The sequence below is a fragment of the Rousettus aegyptiacus genome, unplaced genomic scaffold (assembly GCF_014176215.1).
Source record: "Rousettus aegyptiacus isolate mRouAeg1 unplaced genomic scaffold, mRouAeg1.p scaffold_m13_p_4, whole genome shotgun sequence".
NCBI classification, from domain to species: domain Eukaryota; kingdom Metazoa; phylum Chordata; class Mammalia; order Chiroptera; family Pteropodidae; genus Rousettus; species Rousettus aegyptiacus.
In genome coordinates, this window is record NW_023416307.1 from 155,389,650 (window position 1) to 155,417,488 (window position 27,839).

The 27,839-nt window shown below is 45.8% G+C and overlaps 4 protein-coding genes and 1 pseudogene across 6 annotated transcripts in view; 2 read left to right on the plus strand and 3 right to left on the minus strand.

Moving 5' to 3' along the window:
* The window catches only part of RHOA (ras homolog family member A), a 40,381-nt gene extending 26,005 nt beyond the window's left edge, over positions 1–14,376 (minus strand). The window contains exons 1-2 of the mRNA XM_016149936.2: positions 14,184–14,376; positions 10,424–10,502 (exon numbers count right to left, since the gene is read on the minus strand). The gene's annotated coding sequence lies outside the window, so the exon portion shown is untranslated. The remainder of the gene's footprint in view (positions 1–10,423; positions 10,503–14,183) is intronic.
* LOC118602252 lies at positions 8,496–8,614 on the plus strand (annotated as a pseudogene).
* Positions 14,377–14,513: 137 nt separating the features above from the next.
* Positions 14,514–17,883, plus strand: TCTA (T cell leukemia translocation altered). The gene is made up of 3 exons (XM_016149938.2): positions 14,514–15,009; positions 15,330–15,384; positions 16,488–17,883. The coding sequence occupies exons 1-3, from the start codon at positions 14,787–14,789 to the stop codon at positions 16,528–16,530; spliced, it is 321 nt and encodes a 106-aa protein (XP_016005424.2). The 5' UTR covers positions 14,514–14,786; the 3' UTR covers positions 16,531–17,883.
* A 355-nt stretch (positions 17,884–18,238) lies between these two features.
* Positions 18,239–24,073, minus strand: AMT (aminomethyltransferase). 2 transcript variants are annotated; one of them, XM_016149931.2, is made up of 9 exons: positions 23,970–24,073; positions 22,512–22,679; positions 21,909–21,989; positions 20,942–21,073; positions 20,469–20,547; positions 20,034–20,179; positions 19,767–19,947; positions 19,236–19,391; positions 18,239–19,135 (listed from the first exon to the last, which is right to left on the minus strand). In XM_016149931.2, the coding sequence occupies exons 2-9, from the start codon at positions 22,623–22,625 to the stop codon at positions 18,957–18,959; spliced, it is 1,068 nt and encodes a 355-aa protein (XP_016005417.1). In that variant the 5' UTR covers positions 22,626–22,679; positions 23,970–24,073; the 3' UTR covers positions 18,239–18,956. The 2 variants fall into 2 exon arrangements, with proteins under 2 accessions (XP_016005417.1, XP_016005416.1); XM_016149930.2 differs by lacking the exon at positions 23,970–24,073 and adding an exon at positions 22,782–23,230.
* NICN1 (nicolin 1) lies at positions 23,378–27,568 on the minus strand. Of its 2 annotated transcripts, none has more exons than XM_016149933.2 (6): positions 27,341–27,568; positions 26,069–26,245; positions 25,695–25,808; positions 25,189–25,260; positions 24,749–24,853; positions 23,378–24,667 (listed from the first exon to the last, which is right to left on the minus strand). In XM_016149933.2, the coding sequence occupies exons 1-6, from the start codon at positions 27,470–27,472 to the stop codon at positions 24,626–24,628; spliced, it is 642 nt and encodes a 213-aa protein (XP_016005419.1). In that variant the 5' UTR covers positions 27,473–27,568; the 3' UTR covers positions 23,378–24,625. The 2 variants fall into 2 exon arrangements, with proteins under 2 accessions (XP_016005419.1, XP_016005418.1); XM_016149932.2 differs by having other exon boundaries at positions 24,749–24,856; positions 27,341–27,567.
* Between the last annotated feature and the right edge of the window lie 271 nt (positions 27,569–27,839).

Here is a 27,839-nt window from a genome sequence, read left to right on the forward strand (position 1 = left end):
ACTATTCAATAAAATGAAAAAATATTCATTACATGGACAGGTCCCAAGTAGACTAGCTAAAGTAAAAGGCTGTGCTAGAAATTAATTTCAGTTATAGGTTGCAACAGAGCAGAAAGCCATTTACAGTAGAAGTAAAGGAACTACACTACTTAAGAGTTAATCTGAGATCTATCAATCACTTACTAGTTTTGCAGTTTCCTTATCTGTCAAGTGAGGAAAAGAAAACCTTCTAAATAAGGTTGGTGTGACAATTAAATACTAAACAAAAAGAATTTGATTAAAATATTACCCCAAAAGCCCTTACCTATACTGAACATAGATCAATTTTCAATAAATATTCGTCATTATTATTTGTCTTATTTTGGACAAATGACAACTCCCTCCTTCAAACTCCAACTGTCCAGAATTTGAAGAGCAGTTTATAATATGGCCTGACCTGAAAAGAATGTTTTCCTAAAATGAAACTCCAAAAAATTATTTTTCCAAAGTAAATATCCCATGCACACCTCATCTCGCCCTCTTCTTTCTTATTAAAAAATAAATAAATAAATACTTAGCTTATCTCTCAGTGCCCAAAACTATAGGCCCACGACTCTTGGGGTCAGATATTTCAAATTCCAAATTTTTTAGATTTTAGAAAAGTAATATGCTGCATTTCCTACTGAATATTCTATAACATACCTAATGGATTAATAGTTCTTTGGTAAAATAAATGAACATTCACACTAAGTAGAATAAAGACTAAACAACCTTTCATTAATTCATTTCAGGCTTTGACAGCAAATAAGTTAATGGTTTTCACAACTTTCCGAATGGCAGTTACGAAAAGCCTTAACCCAATGCCAATCTGTTTTATACACACTCTTCTCAATACTTCTAAAGTACCTTTTCTAATGCCCCGAAGTCTGATTTTTCCATGACTCATAACCAGGCTGTTATCTCAGAGAAGTGGACTAAGCCCCTCCTGCTATTTCTCTTGGGAAATTAAAACAAAATAGGCTTTAAATTAGGTTGAGTTGGGGTTGAGTGTAGTGTGTATTTAAGCTAACCGCAGGGCTGACAGTAATTTGAATTCCATACCTAAATTAGCTGAATAAATTTTTTCATTTCAATTTTTTAAAAAAATTTTTGCCGACTGTGTTTTCTTTTTTAGATGAATAATTTTGTTAACTTGTTTAGGGACTACAATTTCACAATACTTTCTTAGCCTCACTGTAAATCTGTCTCTGTGCACAATTTTTAGTTTATTTTTGGCAAATAAAGAGTCACCAAAGATGTTTGAGACTGTGCTACCAGGTTATAATGAATGCATCATCCAGACATTTATTAGCCAAACATTCCTTATAATAAGCAAGCACAAAACAGTTCTCCAGCCAAGAAACAGCAGAAATAATTTTACTAAATAACTACGCTGCTTCTGCTGGATCAAGATCTTTACAATATTTTGGAAAGATAATGAATAAATTTCCATGCAGATAAAATAATCATAGCTTTAAAAATAACTAATTCAGCACACTTGAGATAATTATAATTTTACCTCATAATTCTTCAAAGGGACTAATTATGCAAAAGAAACAGTGATGATTACAGCAAGCTTCCTACCATTTCTCAACCACCCATGAAATAAAAGCATTTACTACAGCATAGCTTTGGGCATGACTTAAATTTTACTTTTTCCAGCATTCATTACTTTAAACACAGTGGACACAACAGATTAGAAATTAAGTTCATGCGACTTATCCTGTTGACATCTATATGCCTCAATTATGTAATCCAGTTGAATTTTGTTTATTTCTCTCTCCAAATAAGTTGTTCAATATTGTACAGATGACTTTTACAAAAGCAAAAATTGTCTAGTCTTTTGGAAACTAAACTTGAAAATTTAAAAGGAAATTTTAAGACACATAAAAATCCTGTGACTTTCATTAAGAAAAATGATCCTAGATCCTAGTATACATCAAAACCTCCATCCAACCCTGGGGTCTGTCAGTGTCAGTTTCTACGACAGGTAGCAGAGGCAAGGCAAGCAGTGCAAAAAATATTCTGGATGAAATCTGTGTACAAAATGTCACTTAGCAGATTAAAAAAATAGCTATAAATCCCAAGACACTAATTTATGAAATTATAAAACCCAAAGTACACAACCGCCCTCGGCCAAAACAATAAAATATCTTATTAACTCAGGTCATTAAGCCATGATTTCTTCTTTCCTCTGCCTTGAATGCACCCCACTCACCCTTCCCACACTTAGATAAAACCTCATACTTAAGGCTAAGTCACTCTCAAGGCCTCCCATGAGCTCCCAACTTAGATCAGGCCCCTTAGGTTCCCCCAGAACCTAACATTCCTTTCTGCCCCGCTGATTCTGCTCCTCCAAAGTTCTTCCTACCAAACTCCATCAGCATAACAATCATATCTGTCTTATTCTCCACTGTTGGACAGGTACAGGCACAAATATACTGTAGTTAAGTGTTAAAATAAATTTCCAGAAACAAAGAAAACTTTATATAACCAATTCATTGCACACAGATTTAAAAAAGAGAAGTTACAAGATCAGTTGTGTACATTAGTGGTAAGTCTACCTCCTAAGTCACTTTGCTTTATTTTTAATAGTTAAAGAATTCACTCTCACAGAATTATAGAAATCTCTCATATAATCAGAAACTTCAATTATCTGTAACAAGGTGTGAAAACTCAGAACCTCCCTTAGAACTCATTTGCTCTTATTTAGACAACTCTGTAAATCTAATTGGCCAGTAGCTCAGTTCACAGCAATTTAGAAAAATACATGCTTGAGAAGAGGTTCAGCCTTTGACAAGAATGTAGGAGACAAAAACCCTGTAAATCAGGCTCAGAAATGTAAAATGACGGAGGGAAATGTCATTCAGGCCAGGCCAGAGTCCTAAAGTGAGGCAACAGACTCCAAGGATAGAACTCAAAATTCCTTTAGGAGGAAAGACCTCAATCGTTACACAGAAGCTTAAAGCCCAGACACTATAAGACAGGAAAAAAAAAAAAAAAAAAGAACCACTACAGTTATCAAGAACACAATAATACTATTTCAGTGATTAAAGATCTCAATTTTTCTACAAAAGCCTTATCTCCCCTACCTAAACACACATGAATCCCACAAAAGGTTAAAAATTGCCCTACAATGCATCCTCTTGAAGTAAATCAGGACTATAAAACTGAAAATAAAAGTCAAAATACAGGCTTTTCTCCAAACAGTCCTAAAAGTAACAACCAAACACGAATCACATATTTGTTCAAACAATAAACCTGGTTGAAAGGAAATAGACACTTCTCATAAGCACACCCCCTTCTTCAACGGCCTCCATTACCCGGCTTTGTCCTTTGTTAAAGTATACATCTAAAATGAATAGGATACTACTGCTTCATTAAGTCAGAGGAAGAAAATCCTTATATGGAAACTGTTTCAGTGCAGTGGTCAGAACCTGTCCAACTCCACATTCACCCACACCCAAGACTGTGCCTGGCACACAGGATAAACACCATTAAACAGCAGGGAAATTAAATTGAAAACATAAAGCCATTTATTTTGTTTACAGACTACATAGGAAACCTCTGGCAAAAAGGTCCAAACTACCATCTGTCCATTTGTTCATAATGAGCTTAAGCCTGGTACTGCCATTATTTGGCCATCTTGATCAAGCAGTTGCCAAGGGCTGATGCCAGTTCAAGGGCCCTTGGAGATCAAAACAGCAGGCCTAAGGCAAACAGAAGAGAACAACAAAGCCTCCAATATACTGTCAAGTAAGACTCGCCCAGGCTTAAATTCTTCTTTGAGAGGCAAGAAAGCAAGAAACATTCTCGAGGTAACATACCTCCTGGCTTCCTGAATAACGGCATCATATCACCCACCTCGAAATGTCAATAATCCAAGGTTAGCCATAAATAGATGCACAGAATCAAGATTTGACTCTGTGCAGCCTAATTCTCCACTACACTGCCCCCAACCAGAGAAAAATGAACCAAGAGGTAGCCCTACCAAGCCACCTAATAGCCCACTGATGTGTTTCAGCAATAACCATTCACAGCCAGGTACCCTACCTTCTGGCACGAACATCTGTATTCCTCACTAGGCTCCACAACTAGCAGACTGAACACTCTTCAGGGTGGGGCCTGAACAGTTATTTAAAATTTTATTTCTTTTTTAAATGAGATGACAGTCACAAAATAAAGTTCACCTTTTCACAGTACACAATTTCAGTGGTATTTGGTACACTCACAATGTTGTGCAACCACCAACTATCTAGTTCCAAAATATTTTCATCACCACAAAAGAAAACCCATAACCACTAAGCAGTCGAACCCCAGTCCCCTCCGCGCCTGGCAACCATCAATTTGCTTTCTGTCTCTATGGATCTACCTCTTCCAGATATTCATATAAATGAAATCGTACCGTATGTGACCTTGTGTGTCTGGCTTTTTCCAGTCAGCATAATGCTTCCAAAGTTCATTCATGTTGCAGCATGTATCAGTGCTTCATTTTTTTAAAAATGCCTGAATAATATTCCACTGCACGGTATATACCACATTTGTTTAACCACTCACTTGTTGATGGACATTTGAGGATTATTTCCACCTTTTGGCTATTTGAATAGTGCCCCTTTGAACACCTATACACAGGTATTTGTTCGAGTACCTGTCAATTCTTTGGGGTATATACCTAGAAATGGAACTGCTGAATCATATGGTTATCCCGTACTTAACTATTTGAGGAACTGCCAAATTATTTTCCATAGCGTATACTTTTAAATATCTTGCCAAATCACCACCAATTGTTAAGGGAAAAGAATAAGATGCATGCTAATGTAATAAGCAAGTCTGTACATAAAAAAGGAAAAATACTTCACATATACAAATAGACACTTTACTAGAAGGATACATAGGAAACTGCTATGTGGTTTTCTCTGAAGCAAGGATCTTGGAAGGCGAAGATGTGAGAAAGGTTTACTTTTCATGCTCTACTCCTTTTGCATTGTTTCATATACATGCTTTATTAATCCCCTTGTCTAAAAATATTTTTAAAGCCCCAAAGAAAACAATACTATAAGAGGAGGACTGAACTCTGTGATGATAAAATATTTTTTATTACAAACCTTATTGAATGTTTTTATTTTTACCTGGTGCATTTTTTCCTTTTTTAAAAATGCGGTAAAATATACGTAACATAAAACTTACCATTTTAACCATTTTTAAGTACACAGTTCAGTGGTATTAAATACATTCACAGTGCTGTGCAACCATCACCACCATCCACCCCCTTAACTTTTCGCCTTATGAATATGAAACTCTATGCCCATTAAATACTAACTTCCCATTCTCCCCTCCCACTGACCACCAGCATTTTACTTTCTATCTTCACAAATTCGGCTACTCTAAGTACCTCATGTGAGCAGAATTATATTGTAAATATCTTTTTATGACTGGCTTTTTTTCACTTAGCATGTCCTCAAGATTCATGCATGTTGTAGCATATTGCAGAATTTCCTTCCTTTTTAAGGCTGAATAATATTTCATTGTATGTATATACCACATTTATCCATTCATCTCTTCACATTTCAGTTACTGTGAATAATGCTGCTATGAAGGGTGTACAAATATCAATTTGCGATCCTGCTTTCAATTCTTTTGGGTATATACCCAGAAGTGGAATGGCTGGGTTATGTGGTAGTTCTATTTTTAATCTTTTGAGGAACTGCCATACTATTTCCTACAGTGGCTGTACCATTTCAGTCTTTCGAACAATAAAGTACATGTATTATTAAAAATAAAACTAGCGAAAATAAAAAACTTTGAAGTCTTCCAAGGAAGTGTCCAGTATGTTGATTAGGTGGCAATTGCACAGGTGTATATATTTATTAAAACTTATCAAGGACACTACTCCCAACCCCACCCTCACCAAAAAAAAGCAATATAATAAAAAACTTGCAAATTAGATGAAAGAAGTGTGATTATTAGGTACACCAAAACTTGACTGGAATAGTGAAAGTTGAAGGGCTACATGACAGGCTCCTGGGGCTAAGTGCTTTTCTCTCTCTGAACCCTCACAGCACTATTATCACCCCCATTCCACAGAACAGGAAACTGAGTTACAATGCGGTCACGTTATTGCCCACAGTCATAAGCTATCAAGTGTAAAAACTAGTACTTAATTGTCGGCCTTTCTCCAGAGTCCATTCTCTTACCTTGGATATTCTATTGCTTTCTTTTTCTAAACTCAAGATATTCAAAAGATAAATAGAGCTTCCTTCTGAATAACTGGATAAGTTAAACAAGAGACTTCATCCAGAAAAGAACTTTTCCACACAAAAAATTCTAAATACAGTATTTCCAACGAAACTGCCACATCATGTAATTATCTCATAGCAAAAAACTTTATTGTTAAAACATTAAATATCCACCATGAATGTACCTCCTTAGCCTCTCAAAACCTAAATGACAAACAACAGGGTCATGTAAAAGTACACCAGAAAGTGGCACATTTGCTCTACGAGTCCATGGAAGAGGCACGAGAGAACAACTCACCTGCACCATACAGACTTGGACACAACTGCCACAGGAGTAAGGTAAAGATAACAATGTGCATATAACAAAAGTAGGATTTTCAACCATATGCTTAAAGTCAAAACAATTTTTTAAAGTACTGGAATTAGATCTCTGTGTTTCAGAGCAGCTAGGAGCTTCGGAAAATACAAAGCTATATTTTTTGTCCCTCTTTGAAAACAAAACAAAACAAAAAAACCCAAAATACAAAAAACATCACTTTTTATATGGAGATTACTTTTGGAGGCCCACTATTAAAATGTCAAAGTGGTTCAGAACATTTCCCATAAGTTTTAGAAACTTCCAATTGAGAAACTATGGTCAGGATGCAGGGTTAGTAAAATTGGAAAACTTAATGAAAAACACACCTCAAAGATAAAGTGTGCATATGGCTGGTATATGATCAATAAATGCTTCTGACTTCATGACTCAAGACTCTTCAGCCACAGTTACACACATCAAGTGTGGATGAGAGTTGGAATGGATTAGAAATCATTCGAGAACCATTAGGTTATAAAAGGTGGTGGCAGCAGGTAACAGCAGAAGAAACAAATCTCTAAGCCACTATCTTCTTTTCTGTCCACTTAATGGGAAGTGTCATGTCTGTTGCTACTGTTTACTGATGATTAAGAGTGGAACTAAAAGATCCTAGAGTCAAATAAAGGCAGGGTCACTATTACAACCCAAGAATGAATTTAGGCCATTTGTGATTTTCATGGTCTCATGTTGTCACGTTATTATAAATAACATTTATAAATATGATAAAATCCTAGGACATAAGCCCAACATACTAACTCCTACAGTTAAACAAACAGAAGATAAGAAAATGAAAATATTAAACAACATCTGATTTAGTCAGATGACAAGTAAAGAAATTCATGTAACTTTAAGCATTCTACCAATAAAATCCTTATTTGTTACTCTGAAAGTAAAGTCACTATATAAATACAATGCACTGATATCCTGAAAAATACTCTTGAAGAATCCACCAGAGTCAGAACAAGTATTTCCACTGAGACTAAACTAATATGCATTGAGCAGTGAGTGTGCTCTTCATACATTATTTCATCTAAAATTCTTATTAATTGGAGTTATCTTTATTCTAGATAGCTTCTGAAGCTCAGAAAAACAAAATAACCTGCTTAAAGAGACAGATATACCTCTTCTATGGTAGAACTCCTTTGTCATTAAGGGCCATCAGCATTTCTGGTAAAAAATCTGGTTTAAGCAAACTTACATACCAAAAGCATAACTACTATTGTTTTCAACATAATAAAGTCAAAATGAATAATTTTGAAAACAGTCTGCCTTCTTATGAGGGAAGCATCAATCAAATTAACCTAATGAACTTCTTGAAGCGACTTACGGGAGCCATTTCAAGCTTCACGGAACAACAAGGTACCATGCCCAGTGGTGCTAGGCTAGTTGTCCTCAAGTGCCCAGCAGTTGCACTGGGCTAATCTCTGGCCATGGATCAGGATTTCAAGAAACCACATCCTCCAATTTATCAGCAAAACCTATCGGCACGCCTTTATAATACATCATGAATCCCACCACCTCCACTGTTACCGTTCCTATCTAAGCCACTATCATCAATCATTGGATTTAAAGAGTTTCCATTAGATCTTCCTACTTCCTTATTTGCCTCCCTATAGTTTATTCTCTGTAGAGCAATCCAAAATATAAATAAACCAGATAGCCTCCGCTATAAAAACCTTTCAGTGGCTTCCCAATGCACTCTGAATAAACCCTAAATTCACAGTTCTTACAAGATCTGGCCCCTGCCTACCTATAAGACTTTATTTCTTCTACTCCTCCTATTTGCTCTTTAGGCTTCAGCCATTCAAGCCTTCCTGCTATTACCTATAAAAGACAAGCCCATTCCTTGTCTATCATTACTCTTCTCTACTAGAATATAAACTCCAGTCTACAGCCATGCCACCCTGAACAAGCCCGATCCCGTCTGATCTTGGAAGCTAAGCAGGGTTAGGCCTGGTCAGTAATTGGATGGGAGACCACCTAAGAAGACCAGGTGCTGTAGGCGTAAAAAAATAAATAAGAGGTTGTAAGCTGACAAGGTCCTTGCAATCTATGAGGTCAACCAAGGGTTGCCTTGTCAAAAAAAATAAAAATAAAAATAAATAAAATAAAATAATAATAAAAAAATAAAAATAAATAATAAAAAAATCCACATATCCCTATGTTCATTGCAGCATTGTTTACAACAGCGAAGATATGGAAACAATCTATGTGTCTATCGATAAATGAATGGATAAAGATGTGGTATATACATATAGTGGAATATCACTCAGCAATACAAAAGAATGAAATCTTGCCATTTGCAACAACATGGATGGACCTAGAGGATATTATGCTAAGTGAAATAAGTCAAAGAGAAAAACAAATACTATATGATTTCACTTCCATGTGGACTCCAAAAAAAATGAACAAAATTAAAACAGACTCATAGAAACAGATCAAACAGATGGCTGCCAGATGGGAAGGGGGTGAAAAAGGTGAAGGGGTACAGTCAATAACATTGTGATAATTTTGGTCAGTGACGATCACTAGACAGTGTGGTGAGCACGCTGTAAGGTATATAAATGTCAAATCACTATATTGTACACCTGACACCACTGTAATATTATATTCCCACCATACTTTAATTTTTTAAAAAATTTAAAAATGAAAGACTAATGAACATGTAAATGTTATTTTCTTACAGAAAAATAAAATAAAAACTCCATGAGCAGACTTATTAATACTTTTGTGATTAATATCTGATGTGCTTTCTTGTCAGTGATACTGAAAAAAGTAGATGTAATAATTCAAAACAGACTTTTCAGTTCAAACCAAATGGTCATATTTTTAGGAATAAAGATATTATTAACGAACAGAAAACTCCCTGAGGGTAGGGACCTTTTTTTTCTTTGGATGTGTCCCAAAACAGCACTTGACATATGAATAGCTACTATATGTCAATAGTAACTGCTGGGTTAATGAATGAATGCCAAAAGCAGAAGCTAATTTGGCTGTCCTTCGTACCAAGCCAAGGAGGAATTCGAAGTCAACCGAAACCACTACCATCATATTTATTCACTGCCAGGTAGCCCATTTCATCAAATAAGAATCCCCTTAACAGTTCATTTTTCCATACACAGAGTGCCCTCAGACCTAAGAAAAGGTGGTCAAAATGGTACCTGGTACCAGACTAGGATATTTACCATGGTGTCCATTAAATTAAGATACTATTTCCCTTATTTGTAATCAGTTTAAGATCTCTAAATAGCTGCTGGATGGGCTGTTATACCTGCTGTTAACAGTGCTCCCTACCAAGCCTGTACCACTGCTGACTCTTCTGGTAAGAAGACTGTCCTATTCCTCATTCTATAGTTGGCTCATTTCCTATTGATAATTAGATATGTCCACAGCACAGGCTGTGGCTAAACTGTAAAATGACCAAACTATTCAATCAAAAAATAAAAGGCAACTTAAAGAAGAAAAACATAAGGAATAGTATGGGAAGGATGGTCAACGAGAGAAGTAATGTGTAATATGCTGAGTCTATCTCCTTAAAGATTAAGAAAGAGGTTAGGAAATACATCTTTGACTAAGGAAGAAGTATCACTTAGAAGAGAAAAAGGAAGTTGGAGGAGTATCTAAGGTAGAGCTAGGAAAATAAGACCAGAGAGAAAAGCTATAGAGTAAGATAAAGATCTCAAGATTGGTAGAGAGGAAAATCATTAAAAGTGACATACTCACATTTCCCTAAAACTTATATTAACATATAACATACAACAATCTCTACTCCAGGGGGAAAGGAGAATGAAAAAAGAGGCTTCGATTTACATACCTTACAAATGTGCTGCGAGACCCACGGCCTGTGTGGCAGAAGTTCTACAAAGTGCCTTGAACTTCTCAGATGAAAGGCACTATAAAAATATAAAAAATATCAGAATTATGTCTATTCATTTTATAAGGAAAAAAAAAGCACAAGATGTAAATGGGCTTGCCCGAAGTTCTGTGAAGTAATTTAGAATCCAAGAGAGAGAAAAAGTACAGAATTTTACTTTTGATTGACATATCACAAAAATTTATCATATTTATACAAGTCTTGGCCGCTTTCATTTAAAATGTACACAACCAACCTTAGATTCTGAATACTACAAATTAAAGTTGCCTTTTTAAAAGAAAAAATCTAAAGCAAATGAATCCAATGTAAGTTAAATTTCTGACAATTTATTATAAAAATTTTCAAACACACAGCAAAGTTAAAAGATTTTTACAGCGAACACCTGTATCTCTACCACCTAGACTACCATGAACACTTTAATGACTTGCTTTATCAAACTATATTTCCTTTGTAATACAGGCATTAGAGATATTACAGGCTGAAAGACAAGCGTCAGAAAATCATATTAAAAAATACTAAGAAATCCTTCTGATATTTTTGTCAGAAATGATAAACATTAGTTTATCACTTAAAATCGGATTTACCCCTACCTTCAGTAAGTGATTCTAGTGGCTTGTTTAATATCAGATAATATCATTCCTCCGTTTAAAAAAAATTTTTTAATTTCTCATGTCAGTACCTGAAGAACTCATGTCCTTCCCCACCTCGCTATTTTTATATCCCATTTTCCCTTAGCTCCACTCCAAACCTACTTTATTGGCTGTTTATGATCTTTCCTGTCACGTGAATATTAAGAGACTTCATAAATATGTTTAAACATATTTACTTTACCCATCCTCTTAAAAAAAATCAAGTGCAATTTGGTACAAACTGCAAACTGGCTGCAATTTAACAGTGTATCTCATATTCTGATTATTAGCTATAAAAATATACCTCGTATGGTCTGGACGAAGCACCAATAAACTCAGACCAACCCCCAGAATGAGCAGCTTCAATGCCTATCTGATTTTCAGTCACATGACTACCATAATTATGAGTATACAAGGCCTTCACTTATTACTACAGCACCACAGATTAAAAAATGAGTCACTCGAAAGAGAAATGTTTGAAATAGGAATTTTACAGTAACTAATAACTTAAAACTGTCTTGAAAATGTTAATTTATTAATCTCACAAGTATTTAACAGCAACATGTCCCCAAAGAGCAGAGTAAGACATCAACACAAGTTTAAACTTTAGTTACATTAATGTGTAGGTATAGGCAAACTGAGTTCCACTGGCTAGGTGCATAAAGGGATAAACTAAATGGGATGGGAAGATGAAATACTTAAGGACCTTCTAAAACTACAAATACATGTGACTAAAATCCAGTGATTAGGTACCATTTACCATTATCACTAGTAGCCATGATGCAATTAAACCCAAGATGTTATCTATAGAAGCCCAGCAAGCTCAAATTAGTTCTCTTAGAAGTCGAAATATCAGTCTTTCTTCTGACAGTTAACAAATCTCACAGCTCTAGGACTATTAAGAAAACCCAGAGAGTAGCAACCCACTTCCTCCTCCTGTCACTGCATGGACTCCACCCATGGACAGGAAACACCTGAAGATCTACCTGTTTTCACTCTCCTAATAACTTACACCCCCACATGACCAGGACAGACTTTTAAAAGGGGTTAACTGGCAAACAAAAAGAGAAATCAGGACTAAGAAAATACTCCAACAACACCATTACCATACACACAAGGAACTATTTACTTGATATATGTAGTTTCTCCCTAGCCCACCTCAAATCAATAGTCAAAAGAGTCCACAGTCACCTGATAACATCTTAGCCTGACCTAATAATTATGATGGATTTGAAGTAGGGAAGTCAGGGGGCTCCCTGTGGAAGAAATTGGTCCCTCAAGAAACCCCAGACACCTAAAGCCGGAATCAGGCCAGGCAGGGACCCTGTATATTTATTTACCTATTTCAATCATCTGTTACAGGACCATAGGTTACAGAGAAGTGCTTTTGCTAAAGAACTGAAATTTGTTTGGAAAACGAGTTTTTCAGATTCTCCTAATATATATAGTATATATATATAATATATATTACATATGTATATGTATATATATGTATAAGGAGGAAACACTGGAATATATTCTAAATCCTGAATTTAAGCTAACTTTAAGCAAGGTGTTGGGTGTACATGAAGAATACCTTACAGAAAAAATAGTTGTGACCTGCACCTGACTAGACCTACGTGACCTTGGGAAATTACTTAAGTCTCTGGGACTCAAACTTCCTCATCTGCAAATAGGGTTGGAATGTAAATCCTGAAGATTCTGTTCAGGTCTAAAATTCTGGATTTATGAAAAAACTTTGGATTTCTATTCTCTTCTTCCCTCCATTACAGATTTTTATGAGAACAGAAGCTGTAAGTCTAGGACTAAACTTTGACTCAAAACAAGTTCCATCTTATATATTTTACATCTCCAACAGACGCCCTAACTACTCTCAAGACAATCAACAGAGATGCTTCAAAATGTTATCCTTTACAATTAAGAATTAGTCTTGTATATTCGGCCCAAACATTATTTGTGCCAAATATTCAATCTCTCTACCAATTTAGCAATGTCTAAAGTGACAATCATGCAATGATACATACACATTACACATCTGGGTGTGTGAAACGAGTGGTTGAAAAAGTCTCACCACATACAACATTAAATAATTTTTAAGTATTTTTTCCCCTTCAGATCTGGCAGGAAAGAATATAATCTGATTACATACAATAAACAGTTACTCCAAAATACTGTCTTAAACACTCAAGCCACCAACGGGTTAAAATTTTAAATCAGAACCATTAAAAAACAAAGTGGAACCAACTCCGAGGTTAAGAGGATGCCAATTTTCTACCATAAACTAATACACATAATTTTGAGCAAATCAATTTGAGTGCAAATAGTGGGATCTAATTAAGGCGACTTGTAACTGGGTCCAATGGGTAACGAAGGACAGATGTTAGGATGATTCTTAATCAAGTAGTAACTTAGACTAAGCGAAATAGCAAAATTAACACTATTCTAATCCAACATAATTTAAACTATTTAAATCATGAAAATGTTTTTTAAATGGATAATTTCCCTCTTTGCAATAACCGAAGAATCCTAACCCAAGATTTCAACACTTTTACTTACACAATCTCCGAGAATACTGCATTAAAAAAGAAAATCTACCCAACACATAACTGGACTTCACCCAGTATAAAACGGTGATTCATGTTTCACATTACATGTAAAAGCCAAAATGGAGTTGTAAAGAGTTTCTTTCTCATTTCAACTCCGACAGCCACGCGCGCTTCGCAGCGGTCGGCTGCCCGGTGCGGTCGCGGGGCTGGGCTCGGAGCACCCGCCCTGCCCGTCACTGCCGTGAGAGAGGAAGCGCCGGGGACCGCGGGCGGCTTGGGCTCCACCAGGCCCGACCGGGCGGGGGAAGGGGCGCAGGAGGCCGCGGGGCGCGCTTCCGGGGACTGTGCGGGCGGGGCCGCCGCTTCGGGGAGCCGGGCCCGGAGTCAGGGTCAGGGCCCAGGGGCGGCCAGCCGAGAGCAGCAGGTGGGGCGCGGCCGCGGCAGGGCGGCGGGCAGGCGGCCGGAAGAGTGCGGGGCGGGCGGGCCCGGGGCGCCGCGGCGCTAAGAGGAAACCCTCTCACTCACCTAAGGGGGCGACTCCCACTCCGGCCTCTCTGCGCCGAGGACGCTTGTCCGCGGATCGCACGCTCGGAGGCTACAGGGCGGGTGGCTGAAGAGGAGACGGCAGACTAACGAGAGAACCGACGGAGGACCGCGGGCGGCGGGCGGGGAGCGCGAGCGAGCGAGGGCGGGCGGCGACGGGAGGGCGGGGAGCGACGTGCGCGTCCCCGTATGCCCAGCGGGCTCGAGCTGGCCGCGGTCGCGGCCCCGCGCACGCGCGCACACTCACAGCTCCTCCACGATTGCTCAGGAGCGCGTCCACGCCCTAAAAGCAGGGCGCTGAACCAATAATTGCAGCCGCGTGAGGCATCACGGGAACTCCGGGGCTATAAAAGACCTGGTTGCTATTTTGTACTCCCCTAGTCACTCATCCTCTAAATAAGCAGGGTGGGGCCAGGTGCGCATGCGTGGTTTTGATACTCCTCCCAAACTGCCAACTCTTCGCGCAGGCGATGTAGGCTGCCTCGCCTGGGTTCAAGCCTGCGCACTAACGGCCTTAGGCCCGGAAGACCAGGCGCTTGCGCAGTGGGATCTACGGTGACAGACCGGGTGGGGCGCGAGCCAGTCATGGCGGATTCTTGGACTCTACAGTCCTTGCAGGCTCTGCCGGCCACTGTGTTTGGCGTGCTGGGCGCCCTGGGCAGCGACTTCCTGCGTGAGTGGGAGGCGCAGGACATGCGTGTGACCCTTTTCAAGCTGCTGCTGCTGTGGTTGGTGTTAAGTCTCCTGGGCATCCAGCTGGCGTGGGGGTTCTACGGGAGCACGGTGACCGGGCTGTATCACCGCCCAGGTGAGGCTCCACACCAACTTCCGTGGACCGGCCGCCCCTACCCCCACCGGACTGTACCATTTGGCTCCCCAGAACCCCCCCTAGACTACTACCGGTCCCCTAAGAACCTTATCGCAAGTTAACGTTGTACTATGACCCATGCCAACGTATTATTTCACATCGGAAACCCCACCAGTCCACCCATCACGTTATAACTCTTATTTTGAACTTTCACCAGACAATACCACTAGTCCCTTAGGTTCCCCACCTGACTCTCCAAATACCACGAGTCCCTAATCTGACCTGGGCTGATGCAGCTCTGGATGTGTTCCTGCCCCCAGGTCTGGGCGGCCAGAACGGATCCACACCTGATGGCTCCACGCATTTCCCTTCGTGGTGAGTAAATCTGTCCCCATGTCAACCCCATTTTTAGCAGGCAGAGAATACTCCTGCCCTGGGTATGGAGGAAGGGTGTTTCAGGATAGGAGTCCATCAGCTTAATGGCATTTGCAGTAAGCTCCAAGGGCTGCAAGTAGAGCTCAGTCTTTCAGTGACAGTGATGGCTGAACAGTTTATCAGGATGCTGTTCAGCAACCTGTGGAGTAGACAGTGTTATTGTCACAAATTCAGAGATGAAATGGCAGTTCCCTTGGATTCTACTTCACTGCAAGCCCCTCATTTGGAAAGGCAGGAGCCTCTTATCTGCCCTCAGTGCACTGACTGACCTCATCAGGGTCAGCCTGCTTAGCTGTAATATGAACTCATTGATCAGGGCATTCATTCAGCTTCTCTGAGCTCTTAACCACATAGCAGAGGTCGCACTAGGTCCAGAGAACAAAGATAAGGTAGGCCCTCCTCACAAGGAGAGCTAGGTATTTGAAAGGGGAGGGCAGCAGTGCAGAGGCAAGGGCAGTCAGAGATTTCTCCTAAGAGAGACACCTAAGCTGAGGGCAAAGGCTAGGGGGTGGTAAAGTGTATGAGGCAAAGAATGGCTAGAACAAGGCCCAGAGGCAAAAACAAGGGAGACATATTGGAATAGACAAGGCCGTGATGTTGGAACTCAAATATGAGGCATGGAGGGACCTGCAAAGCCCTAGACTTTTGGGAGCTATTGAAAGACTGAGCCACAGGACTGAGCGATGGCCTAGTCTAATTTGCCTTTTTATCTGCCTGCCTTGTGGCAACTACGTAAAAAGATCTAACAGAGCAAAAGGCCAGTTAAGAGGCCTGCCACTGCTCAGGTTTTTTTTCTTGGGCAAATGGGGAAGGATGGGAGTACCACCAAAGGTGGAGAACCAAGAGAAAGAACAGGCCTGCAGGGGAAAGGCGATGGGCCCAGTGTGGGCTGTGGGAGCTCAACAGAGAGGTTTAGATTGTAGTGTGGCCTTACTGAGCCCATCTCATCTCAGCCCCTGTGAAAGGGCTAGAGGGAGCCAATCTCAGGGACTGTTGTGCTGCCCATGGAATAACCCTTTCTCTTTTCTCTCTATTACTTTTAGGGAAACAGCAGCAAATGAACTTCTCAAAACCCACAGAGAATAAGGGAAAGCAGCAGAGGGGTCTCCAGGGACATCATCGGGTCTGCTGGCTCCCGCACTGGGTTCTGCTGCTGCCTAGACCCCAGGGATGACTGCAAGGGGGTCAGGGCTGGGAGGCAGGGCGTACTCCAGGGCTTGCTGGGTTGGGCCTCCACTGCCCTTGGCCTTTCCACCAGCAGCCCCAGTCATTGGCCAGTAAAGAGTTTGCCTCTACCCTCATCTGGGTGCCTTACGGAGAAGGCACGTTTCTCCTCTCAGGGGTCAGTTTAGGAGAAGCCTCTTGGTTGGGAAGGCTAGCAGTCTGTTTTTTGTCTTGGCCTCTTCCTGTCCCTCTTCTCATCCTCCTGAGATGTGACCCCGTAGAGATTTGTCTAAGAGGAAGGCTGAGGCTGGCCAGCTCTGGGATTTGTAAGGGAAGTCTGTTTTACCCTAAGCCCTAGATTTCCTGAATTTGTTTTTGCTGTGTTGGCAGGGAGCTGGGAATCTCGGCCTGGACACAGACATACACTCTATGATTACTTAGCTGGCCATTCAAGTATAAGGGGCAGCTGGCACCATCCAGTCATGGTGGCACCAAACACCCACCTCCCCGGTGCATCCAGAGCCCTCCACGTGTGAGCCAGGCTACAGAGATTGTTTTTCCTGGAGCATCATGGTCATATTCCTCTCCTTTGAGGGAAGCTGAGTATCTGAAAGAGGCCGAGCCCCAGGGGTGACCTCCCATGCCCTTCGCCACCACTTAAGTGCTCTTGGGGTTGTGGGTCTGGACCCTGCCTGCTCACAGAGATACCAAGCAGTTAGTACAGAGTGACCCCATTTGCCCTGCAGCCTCATTACTTCCCATCTTGACCTGGAACCTCAGGAGCTTCATCCTAAGAGCCCACAGGCTCAGCTCCTCCCTACTAGCACCATCTCAGCCTCCAAGAACTCTTAAAAGGGAAGAGCTACAGGTTTGGCAGGCCTGTCATTTCCACAGTGGGCCAGGGGTGTGGGTGGTAAATGCCAGTTCCTGAAAGCAGCGTGGCCCTAAACCTGCCTCCTTCCCTGATAGCTATGCTCCTGCCTACTTCTATGGGTCACCAGTGTCCCCCTGTCCTGCTGCCTGCCTCCTCTCTGTTAGATGTCACATCTCCATCTGGCAGCCTTGCCCTAGATCTCCTTTGTGGCAGAGGTACACTGAAAGTAGAGCTACACTGAGCTCTATCACAGGTACTTACTCCAGAGATACCTTCTGGTTGGCAGGATGATGGTTTTGCAGCCCTGGGCCTCCCCAGTGACACCGTCACACACAGAATCAGGGTCTCACATTCCGCCCCAGGCGCGACTGAAGATGTGGCTTATTAAACAGAGAAGTGCATCAGCTGTGTGGTTATTCAGACAGGACGAGGGTGTGCATGCACAGGGGAAACTGAAGAGGGAACACCCCAGAATTTAATGGCTTGCAGTTAGAGAGATGGCAGAGCTAAGGCTTCTCACAGCTCCCCACCAGGCGGGAGTGGAGTCAGTGGGATCGTGGTCTGGAGAGGGGACGCCAGCTCCCTAAGAGAGCAGTGGTGAGCATGCAACATGGGCCCTATCCCCCTTAGTTCCTATAGACCTGCCCCTCTCAAGGGGAATCCACTAAGTCTTATTTATCTCAGAGGCTAGAGAAGCAGGCATTGAGCCGGTACCCTAGGAACCCTGTGGGCAAAAGACAACAAAGGTAGACACTCTGGCAAGGAAGGAAGGAAGCTCGTTTAATGTTTTTAGGAGTCAGTGGAGTCTAGTAAGAGGCTGCAGGACCCAAGGTCAGCCCAGGAGAAGGCCACACCTGCCCTACAGCAGCCCCGGGGCTCAGAACAGGTGGCCAGCCTGGCATGGTTTGCTACTGGGCGGCAGGCTGGGCCATCCTGGGAATGGGGGAGAGTGAGGCCGTGCCGTGCTGGCCATCCCCGAGTTTATACACAGGCACAGCAGCCCTACTGGGCCAGCCATCTACATCAGGAATCATTAGTTTGCATTCATGGAAAGTAAACCGGAGGAGGTGGCCAGCACTGCCCAAGGTAATAACCCTTTGTAGCGTGAGAAACTGGTGAGGTAGGTTGGCCAGGCTTTAACCTAAAGGCGAGCCCTTGCTGCACAGCCAACACCTGGCGGAGCAGAAGGGACACGCCAGAACCGATGGTTGTCACAGCCCTCTGGCAGGCAAGAGTCGGGTCAGTGGGAGTGTAGGCGGCCCCAGGACATTGGGGTAAGCTGGTCCGTCACTGAGAAGTTTTGAAATCAAAGTGGCATAGGGCCCCCTGAACCAGACAATCTGAACCAGCTTGCACCCTAACCACCTACCCTCCTCAGTGTGTTCTGCCTCAGCTTCCTGACCAACCCCTTACAGAATGCCCTCTATGCTACAGGCAGGCTCCCGGGAGGGGAGGGCCTGGTCCCAAGCCACCCTCACTTGAGAATGTAGTAGTTTGTGGGTACAAAGGGCATCTTGCTGACCACAGCCATCTGCTGCTTCCGCCGCACCTCTACTAGCAGCTGGGTACCTGGCCGGCTGTACTCAGAAGGCACATAACCCATTGCCACGTTCTTCTTCAGGCAGGGTGAGGGGCAGCCACTGGTTACAGTACCTAGCCAGGCAGAGGCCATGTGTCAGTTCTACCCTGCTGGTTCAGAGCCCACCCGCCTGGGGAAGGGACAAGGGCTCTCCAACTTCCCTGATCCACCTACCAATCACGGTGCCCTCAGTACTCAGGATGGGGCTATGCGCTCGCATGGGAGCTCCCTCACACGTTAACCCCACACGCCTCCGCTGCACCTTGCCCTTCAGCTGCGGGACAATGACTGCGGCTCCAGGGAAGTCCATGGCAGCTCGGCGGCGCTTCCCTGGAGCATAATACACCAGACTTAAGCCACAGTCCATAGGATCTCTGGACACAAGGTCCTAGCTACGAGGCCCCCAGGTGACCCAGCCAGCATCAAGGCCCCTTCGCTTAGGCTCCCACAGGCCCTATTCCTCCCCTGCCATGTAGTCAGCCACCCACCTCCTGCCCCCTGGTCTTGGAGGCCATGCTGCCTGCTGAGGGTCCTCAGCATCTAACGGGCAAAGCCACAGTGGCGCCTTCGGGGAATGGAGGCTCAGGGAGGTTGAGTTGCCTGCTCCAGGCTACACAACATCGGGAGCAGTCACAGGCCAGCTGGTCTCATTAAGGGCCACTCCAACCTTCAGGATCCCATCCCCGGGTTGCTAGCCCGGCTCACCCAACGTCCAGCTGAGGCTGCCTTCCACAGGTGTGGTGTGTTCATCAATGTCGTTCCCATACAGGCAGAGCCCTGCCTCCAGGCGTAGGCTATCCCGGGCCGCCAGCCCTGCTAGCTTCACCTCTGGGTTCTCCAGCAGAGCTGTTGCTAGGCGGACTGCCCCCACTGCTGGCACTGAGATCTACAGGAACATCAGAGAACAGGTGTGCCACTTGCCCCAGAGTCCTACGCCCTGCAGTATTACCCTGTACCCACTTCTTCACACACCTCCACACCATCCTCTCCTGTGTAGCCACAGCGGGTCACGCGGCAGCCGGACACGCCAAACACCTCCATCACAGCACTGGTCATAAAGGGCAATTTCCTCAGGTCATCTGTCACGCCGGCCTGTAGCACCTGGGCTGCAGTGGGGCCTGGGCCCGAGGAGCCAGTGACCAAGTGTCCAGGTCCCAGTGCCCCTCAAAGCTGGACTGCAGCCCTTACTTAGGGCCTTGAGCAAGTCTTCCACTGCAGGTGGAAAAAGATGCTCTTCCCCATGGCCCGTGAAGCCTTGGGGCGGATGGAAAGAGGGCATGATGCCCAGCTTAGAATATGGCATACAAATCTCACCATCCACACCCCCTCCTGCTACAGCCTCTGTGATAAGCAGTCGAGGAAGTGAGGAAGGCAAAGGTCAGCTCCAACCCCAGCCTGGCCACTCACCCTGTAGAGCTAGCAGGGCATTATCCATCACCTCCAGGCCCACGTCACTGCCCATGTTCTGAAGCTCCCTGACCTTGTCCTGAAAGGAAAGACAGAAACAGCATATTAGCTTCTGGAACTATTTCCTGAGCACCTGCCATAGGCCAGGTGCTGCAGAAATGGGTAGAGTAGGCTGGTTCCCATCTTACAAGGTCATGTAACTACTAAGTGGTAGGGATGACCCAAGCCTAGGTCTGCCAGCTCTGTTGCTAAGCTTCAGCCCTCCACCCTTACCAGAAGGTGCTCACTTAGGGGCCAGGGACAGCTTCACCTCCCCATCTCCTACACCCGCACCATGAAACTGGCATGCTCCATGGAGGGTCCTTTGTGGCCTCCTATTCATTCACTCAAAGAGCCACTGTCTGTCCTGGATGACAAGCATGCTGCTCTGTGAATAAGAAAAGGCAGTTTCTAGAAGACTAGAGGGGCCGTACCTGCATGAGGACCAAGTCTTTGTCCCAGCAGCCAGCGTTGGACACCACATACAGGTGCCCCTCAGAGGTGTTGGTCACAATCAAGTCATCTAAGATGCCTCCAGCTTCGTTGGTAAACAGCGACAGAGTCCCCTAGCGCCAAAATGAACCATCTTTGCCTCCCGGTTCAAGAGGCCAAGGTCAAGTGTGAGTTAGACATAGTACTGGACCCACTCAGCCACCACAAATTCATGAACCCTCATGCACAGGGCTGGGAAGGTGCAAGGTGCAAGGCTGGGTCAGCCCTGGCATCTCCCCAAGCCCAGGGTTTTTGATCCTCATGCACTGAGATGTTTGCACCACTCCCTACTCAGTACCAAGCCCCACCTCACACTTAATCCACAATACCAAGGACTTGCTACTGCATCCCACCCAAACCTGGGACAACTCAGCTCACACTCCAAACCCCAGGACCGAAGCGTCAAAAGTCCATATTGATAATCTCATGTGCTCCACAGCAGCAATGCCCCAAAATACTCAGTGGCTCGCCTCAGCCTCTCCACTGGATTGTCAAAGAGCCTGAGGTTAAGAAGTCACATGAATCACCTTGGGATCTTGTTAAAATGCAGGGTCTGATTCAGCAGGTCTAGAGCAGGTCCTGAGAGTATTTCTGACAAGTTCCTACGTGATGAAGATTTAGGAACTACACTTTGAATTGCAAGGAGCTGGGCAAGACGGAAGGCCACAGAATGAGACATGAATGTGGGTTTCTGGCCTCCCAGCCTGATGAGGAGAGGATGGGATAAGCCCCTCCTCACAGATGGTTGGGTGTTTGGACACGACGCAGGGACTCAGTGCCCCAAGAAAGCAAGCTCTGTGAAGCTGTATCTAATCCATCGCTGTGCCCCCAAGCCCAAAGCAAAGACTCAGCTGTTTGCTGGCTCACGACTAAGAACATCCACTGAGCAAAAAGAGAAGAGGGGCCCACCTGGTTTGGCCTTAGCTCTGCAATATCTCCAACCACTAGACTCTCCATCAGCTTCACCCGGTCACACCCATGTATCTTGGTCTAGGAAAGAGATCAAAAGCCTCAGGACACTGCAACAGCTCCAATCTGGAAGGCCGCCGGGCATGGAGGCACCCTTCCTGCCATCCACAGCACACTCCAACCCAGCCAAAGCGCCCGAAGTCTTTTGGTTCTGCAAGTGGCAAAGTCTCCACCTTCTGATTCTCCAACATCTGCCAATACAGGTGAAGGTGCAGTGGGGGAGGCTTGGGAATTTGAAAGGGTCCAGCACCTTCCTGAAATACTCCTTCCCAGGGCAGTCAATGAAAATGGGTGCCAGCCCTGGAAAACCTAGGACATTAAGGCATGCCACTAAGCAGGAGCAGGCTGGAGAGATTAGAGAGGAGCTGCTCAGGTGAGCCTCTGAGTTAATTTTCTGGGGGCCATAGTCTGACATCCCTGAAACTTCCAACTCTTCTGAGGAGGGCCCTTGGAATCCAGCTCCCAGCAAACAAAGCAGAGGGTTCCCCTCTGTTGATGGAGAGGAAGCCCTGGTCTGGAGGTCAGCGTCCTCCCCTGGCTCACCTGTAGCATGTGGGAAACGTCGAACAGGGAGCAGAGCTGGCGTGTGTGTAGGTGTGAGTCAACGTGGCTGTCCCGGTACTGCACTGGCAGACTCCAGCCCGCAAATGCTACCATCTTCCCGCCATGAGCCAGGTGGAAGTCATAGAGTGGTGTCCTGCGGAGCACGTCCTGCGGGCGGCCAGGCTCAGTGCCACCAGGGCCCCATCCCCCAGTTCCCTCCTTCCCCCACCCTCCAAGATTGGCACCAAGCCCCAGCACCCTCTATCCCACCTGTGAGCCACTGAGCAGACGGCCTGTGACCGAGGGGAGAGGCTGCCCACGCAAGCCCAGATGGGCCACCATGCTCACTGCCCGCTGCATTGTTGCCCGTGATCAATGCAGCCGACGCAGAGAGGCCACCACTCCGTCAGGCACGCTGGGAGATGTAGTCCAGGCCGGGCTCGGTCAAATTTCTCTCCCACAAAGGGGATCAGAAGAGGGGCGGGGAGCCTCAAGGGCAGGCGGGGCTTTAGAGCATACGGTACAGTGAGTCCAAGCACTAGGGAAACAGCCCCAGGCGCTGAGGGCGGATTGGGCCTTCCAAGCAGGGTTAAGCTGCTCAGAATCACAGCTGGGGGCTTGACCTCCCACGGCTGACTGCCCTGCCTCCAGGGGCCAAAGTTCAGTAAAGGGCTGAGGCTTGAATGGCACATTCAGGACATCAGGAGAGTAAGGTCAAATGGGAGGAGGGGAGAGGATGGAGAGGACACAGGAGGTGTCCTGTGTCAGAGCGAGCCAGCCTAGCAGGCAGAGCACCATGGTAAACTGGCCTCACGTGAGGGTCTCCAGCTTTGTCACAGGGTGGACACAAGCAGCCAGCACAGTCATGCATTCCACAAGTGTTTATTGATCTAACTACATACTAGGCCCGGTGCTAGGTGCTGGGGACGTAGCTGTGAATGAAGCACAGTCCCTGCCACCCTAGGGACCTCCCCACTGAAACACACAGAGGGCCACTACTCCCTGAGCGTAAGACTATGGTCATTACCCTTGTAGCAAAAGCTGAATGGAGCTAAGTAAATGACCCTGCAGGGAAAGATACAACCTGCAAGAAGAACCTTGAGAGCAGAGGGCAGCTATCAAAAAGTGGCTGACTTTACCCCGGACCCCACACAAACATCCCATTTTCCAGTCCAGCAGGTGCTGCAATACTGCCTCGTAATAGCCCTCAGAGGCAAAGCCAGGATAAAAACAGAAGCAGGATTTTCTCATAAAAGGCAGCCTGCCTTATTCAGCAGCTGGCCTGCGGTTGAAAGGACCTCAGCCTCTTAAAAGACCCCAGTAAGAACCCTTACCCAGACCCACCCCCATCATGATCCCTAATCACACTGAGCATTTCTTCTGGAAGCGGGCACCTGGGAGAAGGGACAAGGATGTGCTTTGGGCTATGTCAGATGGCAAACAGGTTCCAGGACTCACCCTCAGGCCCTGGCCTTGCCAGAAGCACCTGCGAGGCTGGATGGGCGGACCCACTGGAACACACAACCAGGAGCCAGGCAGCTCAGAGACCAAGGGATTCGGGCAGCCCAAAGCCCCAGCTTTGCTCCCCAGGCAGGCAGCAGGAGTTTAGACAGGAAATTTCATTTTGTGGGCATAAAACAAAGGGAAAGAAGACCACCAGGGGGCGCAGAAGGAAGAAACGGAGCTATTTCTCCCTCAAGTTTCCAAAGTACCAAGTGCCGTAAGTGCCGTGACTGTAGCACGCTAGATAGAGTAGGCTCTAGTAGGTCACCCTAGCGCACTGCACTCAGGTGAGGGAGCAGGCAGAAGACAGGGGTGTGCATGTTGGCAGAAGGGCCAGAGGAGGATTCTTAGTAAGTAGAACTGTAGTGTTTTTAGGGTAGGAAGATGAGTTTCAGGTTGCAGCCAAGTGAGGACAGAGTGTACCCCCGCCAGGAGCTCATGCTGAAACGACACAGTGAGCCCCCGAGAATCCTGAATCTGTGAACGTGGCCCCGAAAGAACAGGCATGCAGGCAACACTTGGAATGCACAGGGAAAGCACTTCGGCCTCTGATGGCCCAAACCAGGGCTGGACGGGCACGGAAGGTCAACGTCTTGGTCAACGGCCACGGCTCAAGTGTAGGAGAGCAAGTTCAGGTCATAACAGCCATCCACCTGCAACACAAAAGACCATCAGATCTGGGACCATCCCACGTCCAGGCAATGGAAGCCAAGCAGAGGGAAGTGATCACTCACATCAAAGCGGCCGATCCTTGTGGAGCTGTGACTGGCCCGGATCATCTCTGTCAGCGCCCACATCTGCTGCACCTCGGAGGATACCCTGCTGGGGTCTGGAAGACCCTGCTGCAGAAGGAGGAGTCAGTAGCCATGGGTCTTTCCCAAGCAGCACCCTTAGAGCTCCAGAGAGGCTAAGTCAGGCTATGGGGCCCTCCAGCTGAGACCAGTAACATTCCCAGATGACTTGTGAAACATGACGCTGGGGCCTGATGTGCAATAGGTGACCCAGCCCCACACAGAGATGCCTCAAAACCCATGGGACACCCAGTAGGAAGATGGCATAGAGTGAACAAGGGCCCTGGGTCCAGCCCCAGATTCTTGCAGATAGGGGCACACCTGAGCCTGTACTGGACACAAGAGCTAGTCACACATGGTTCGTACCCAGGGTGCATGCTTACCTCAAGGAGGGGAGCAGGCTGCTCACAAGGCACTGGGTGGGAGAGCCACTTGGGAAAGGTCATGGAGGGGCTCTGCAAAGCAAAGTCATACTGCCTTGAGGGAAGCAGAGGGAGAGAGCCCTGGGACCAGATTCAAGGTCCTGGGAGCAGAGAGAAGGATTGCTAAGCCTCAGACATTGGGAAAACCTGTTAGGGGTCCACAGAGACCCAAGGGACAGTCGGACTACTTAAGCTCTTCTGTTATACAGAAGGAGGTCCTCAAAATACATGGAACAGAATTATCTCCCAGCACCCAAAGGCTTCAGCTCTGAAAGAGGCAGGTGGCCCCAAAGGTCAAGGCACAAAGGGACATGAGCTTCTAGCATTCCCACCTGGTTAACTTCCATGAAGGCCTCCTTCGGAGCCTCACCATCCTTACCCTTCCACTGCCACCCCACTCCCAGCTCTCCCAGTCGTAGCTAGGAGCCCCTGGGGAAAGGGCCATCCAACAGCTTTGAGCTACTTACCTTTGGTCCCTGCTGGTAGATTTGCAGCTCCTCCACTGTGAAAGATAGCCACAGTGGTGACGGCTGTCGCAGAATCAGGCGCAGCTCCAGTACTCTGGCCATGTCACACAGCATCTGACACACACATACACGAACACACAAGGACTCAGGGAAGCCCCAGCTCACTGCCCAGGAGCCTCCCAACAAGCAATGGGCCAAGCTGCTGCCTTCCCAGGCTTTTAGGAAGGAAAGAACAGTAGTCCCTCCAAGGCACTTCCCAAAGAGCCACAGCCCAGGCCAGCTTGGCTGCCTCTTCTCTCCTGGTATCCTGACCCAGTTCCCAGGCCCCTGCAAGCCCTCATCTGGGCTGACAGGCCATGCTAGTCCCAGCTGACCTGGTGCTTGAACAGCGATACATACTCCTGGGCTCCCTCCTCACTGTGTGGGTCAGGCATCAGGCAGTAGTCCCGCAGGCAGGTCACCCACTTGACCGGTGTGTGCATCGAGGTATACTTGCGAACACGGATGCTCAGAAAGGCTGTGTAGTAATTCTTAAATGTGATCTCCTGCAGCTAGAGCACACACAACCCACCTCAACAAATCAGGCCCAGGCCCAAGGCCAGAGAGGCTCAAAGGCATCATCTTCTTTCTCCTCTCCTTAGGAATGTACTCTTCCATCAATCTAACAAACATCCTCTGGGGTCCAAAGACAATTTCACTTTCCTAGAGGAGCTCACAGTCTAAACGTCATATGAACAAACCACAACTACAGATCTTGCCACATGCCCAAGATGTTGCCAGAGGTTAGAGCCCTAACTCTGGAGGAGGCAGAAATGTACAGATGAGGCCTGAAAGGGCAAGAATCCACCAAGTGGACCAAGAAAGGAAAGGTAATGTAAAAGTAGCACAGAACATGGAATAGTTCAGCCGGGCTACAGTAGTTCTCATCACTGGACTCTCATCGGAATCACCCTAGGAAAATTTTTTTTTACTATATAGATGTACAGGCTCCACCTCAGACCTACTGACTCAGGATTTCCAGGATTGGGTTCCCCAGCTTATAGTTAAGAAACAGCTTGGAGAAGAACCACCTTCTACAGGACAAAGTGCATGGGGCCAAGAGGCAGGCAGGGCACAGACATAGAGTGGCCTTGAAAGCTAGGCCATCATAAAGTAGACTTTGCCCTCTGTGTTAAGGTCCTCCAGTGTCTGGTCACTTGCAAACTGATGTGGAACTGCAAATGCAGACTGAAAACCGAAGCCATTGGGAAGATCCTGCTGAAGGATGAGTTGAACCTGACCTCCAGCAGGGACTGTGAGAATGGGCAGCAGGCAGGTTTGGGGGGTAACTCGTTGCCTTATGATCCCCGGCCAGTGGCCAGGGACCAAATGACCTCTCACTATATTTGGTTCACAACTGTATCTCCAGCACCTAGCCTACTATCTTGGTGCTTTCCTGCCAGCGCTGTCCTGGACGTGCAGAGAACAAGACAGGAAGCTGAATTCTAGTAAACGTGTTAACTGAAGTAATAAATAAATGGTTAACTGATTCGCAAAGGCGAGGCCAGTGTAGACGCTTTGTGAAAAGAGTTAACGCCCGAGACACGCCTGAGTTTCCTGGTCAGCCCCGCCCAGGAGCCCTGGTCGCGCCTACGGGTCTTGCTCACCTCGAAGGGTGCGACGCTGGGGAAGGTGACATCGATGACCAGCACGCCGGGCCGACCTTGAGAGGTCCGCACGTCGCCCACTTGCAGGGCCACTGTGCCTTTCACATGGCAGGGCACCGGCACCAGAGACATGGTGCCAGCGGCCAGGAACAAGCGCAACCGCGGATCCTGGCCTCCAACCTCTGATCTTCCCTAGCGTCCCCAGCCCAGCGCCAAGAACTACAACTCCCGGGAGCACTCGCGCTTAGCCAGCCCAGCCAATCACCAATACTTAAAGTGTGCGGGGACGTCGGAAGTGCCTGCGGAAGTGCTCCTTTAGCCAATCACTGCGCGAGCCTTTGAGAGCCACTGGGAACCTCGCCCAGAAACGGCCCAGCGGTTCTGTAGCTAAGCGGTCCAGAGCATTCTTGGTGCCTCCAGTCTCGCCACGTTACTGCTGCTGGGGACGGCGGTCATCAGTGAAAATGTGTAAAGCTATGGACACGAATGAGTAAAAGTG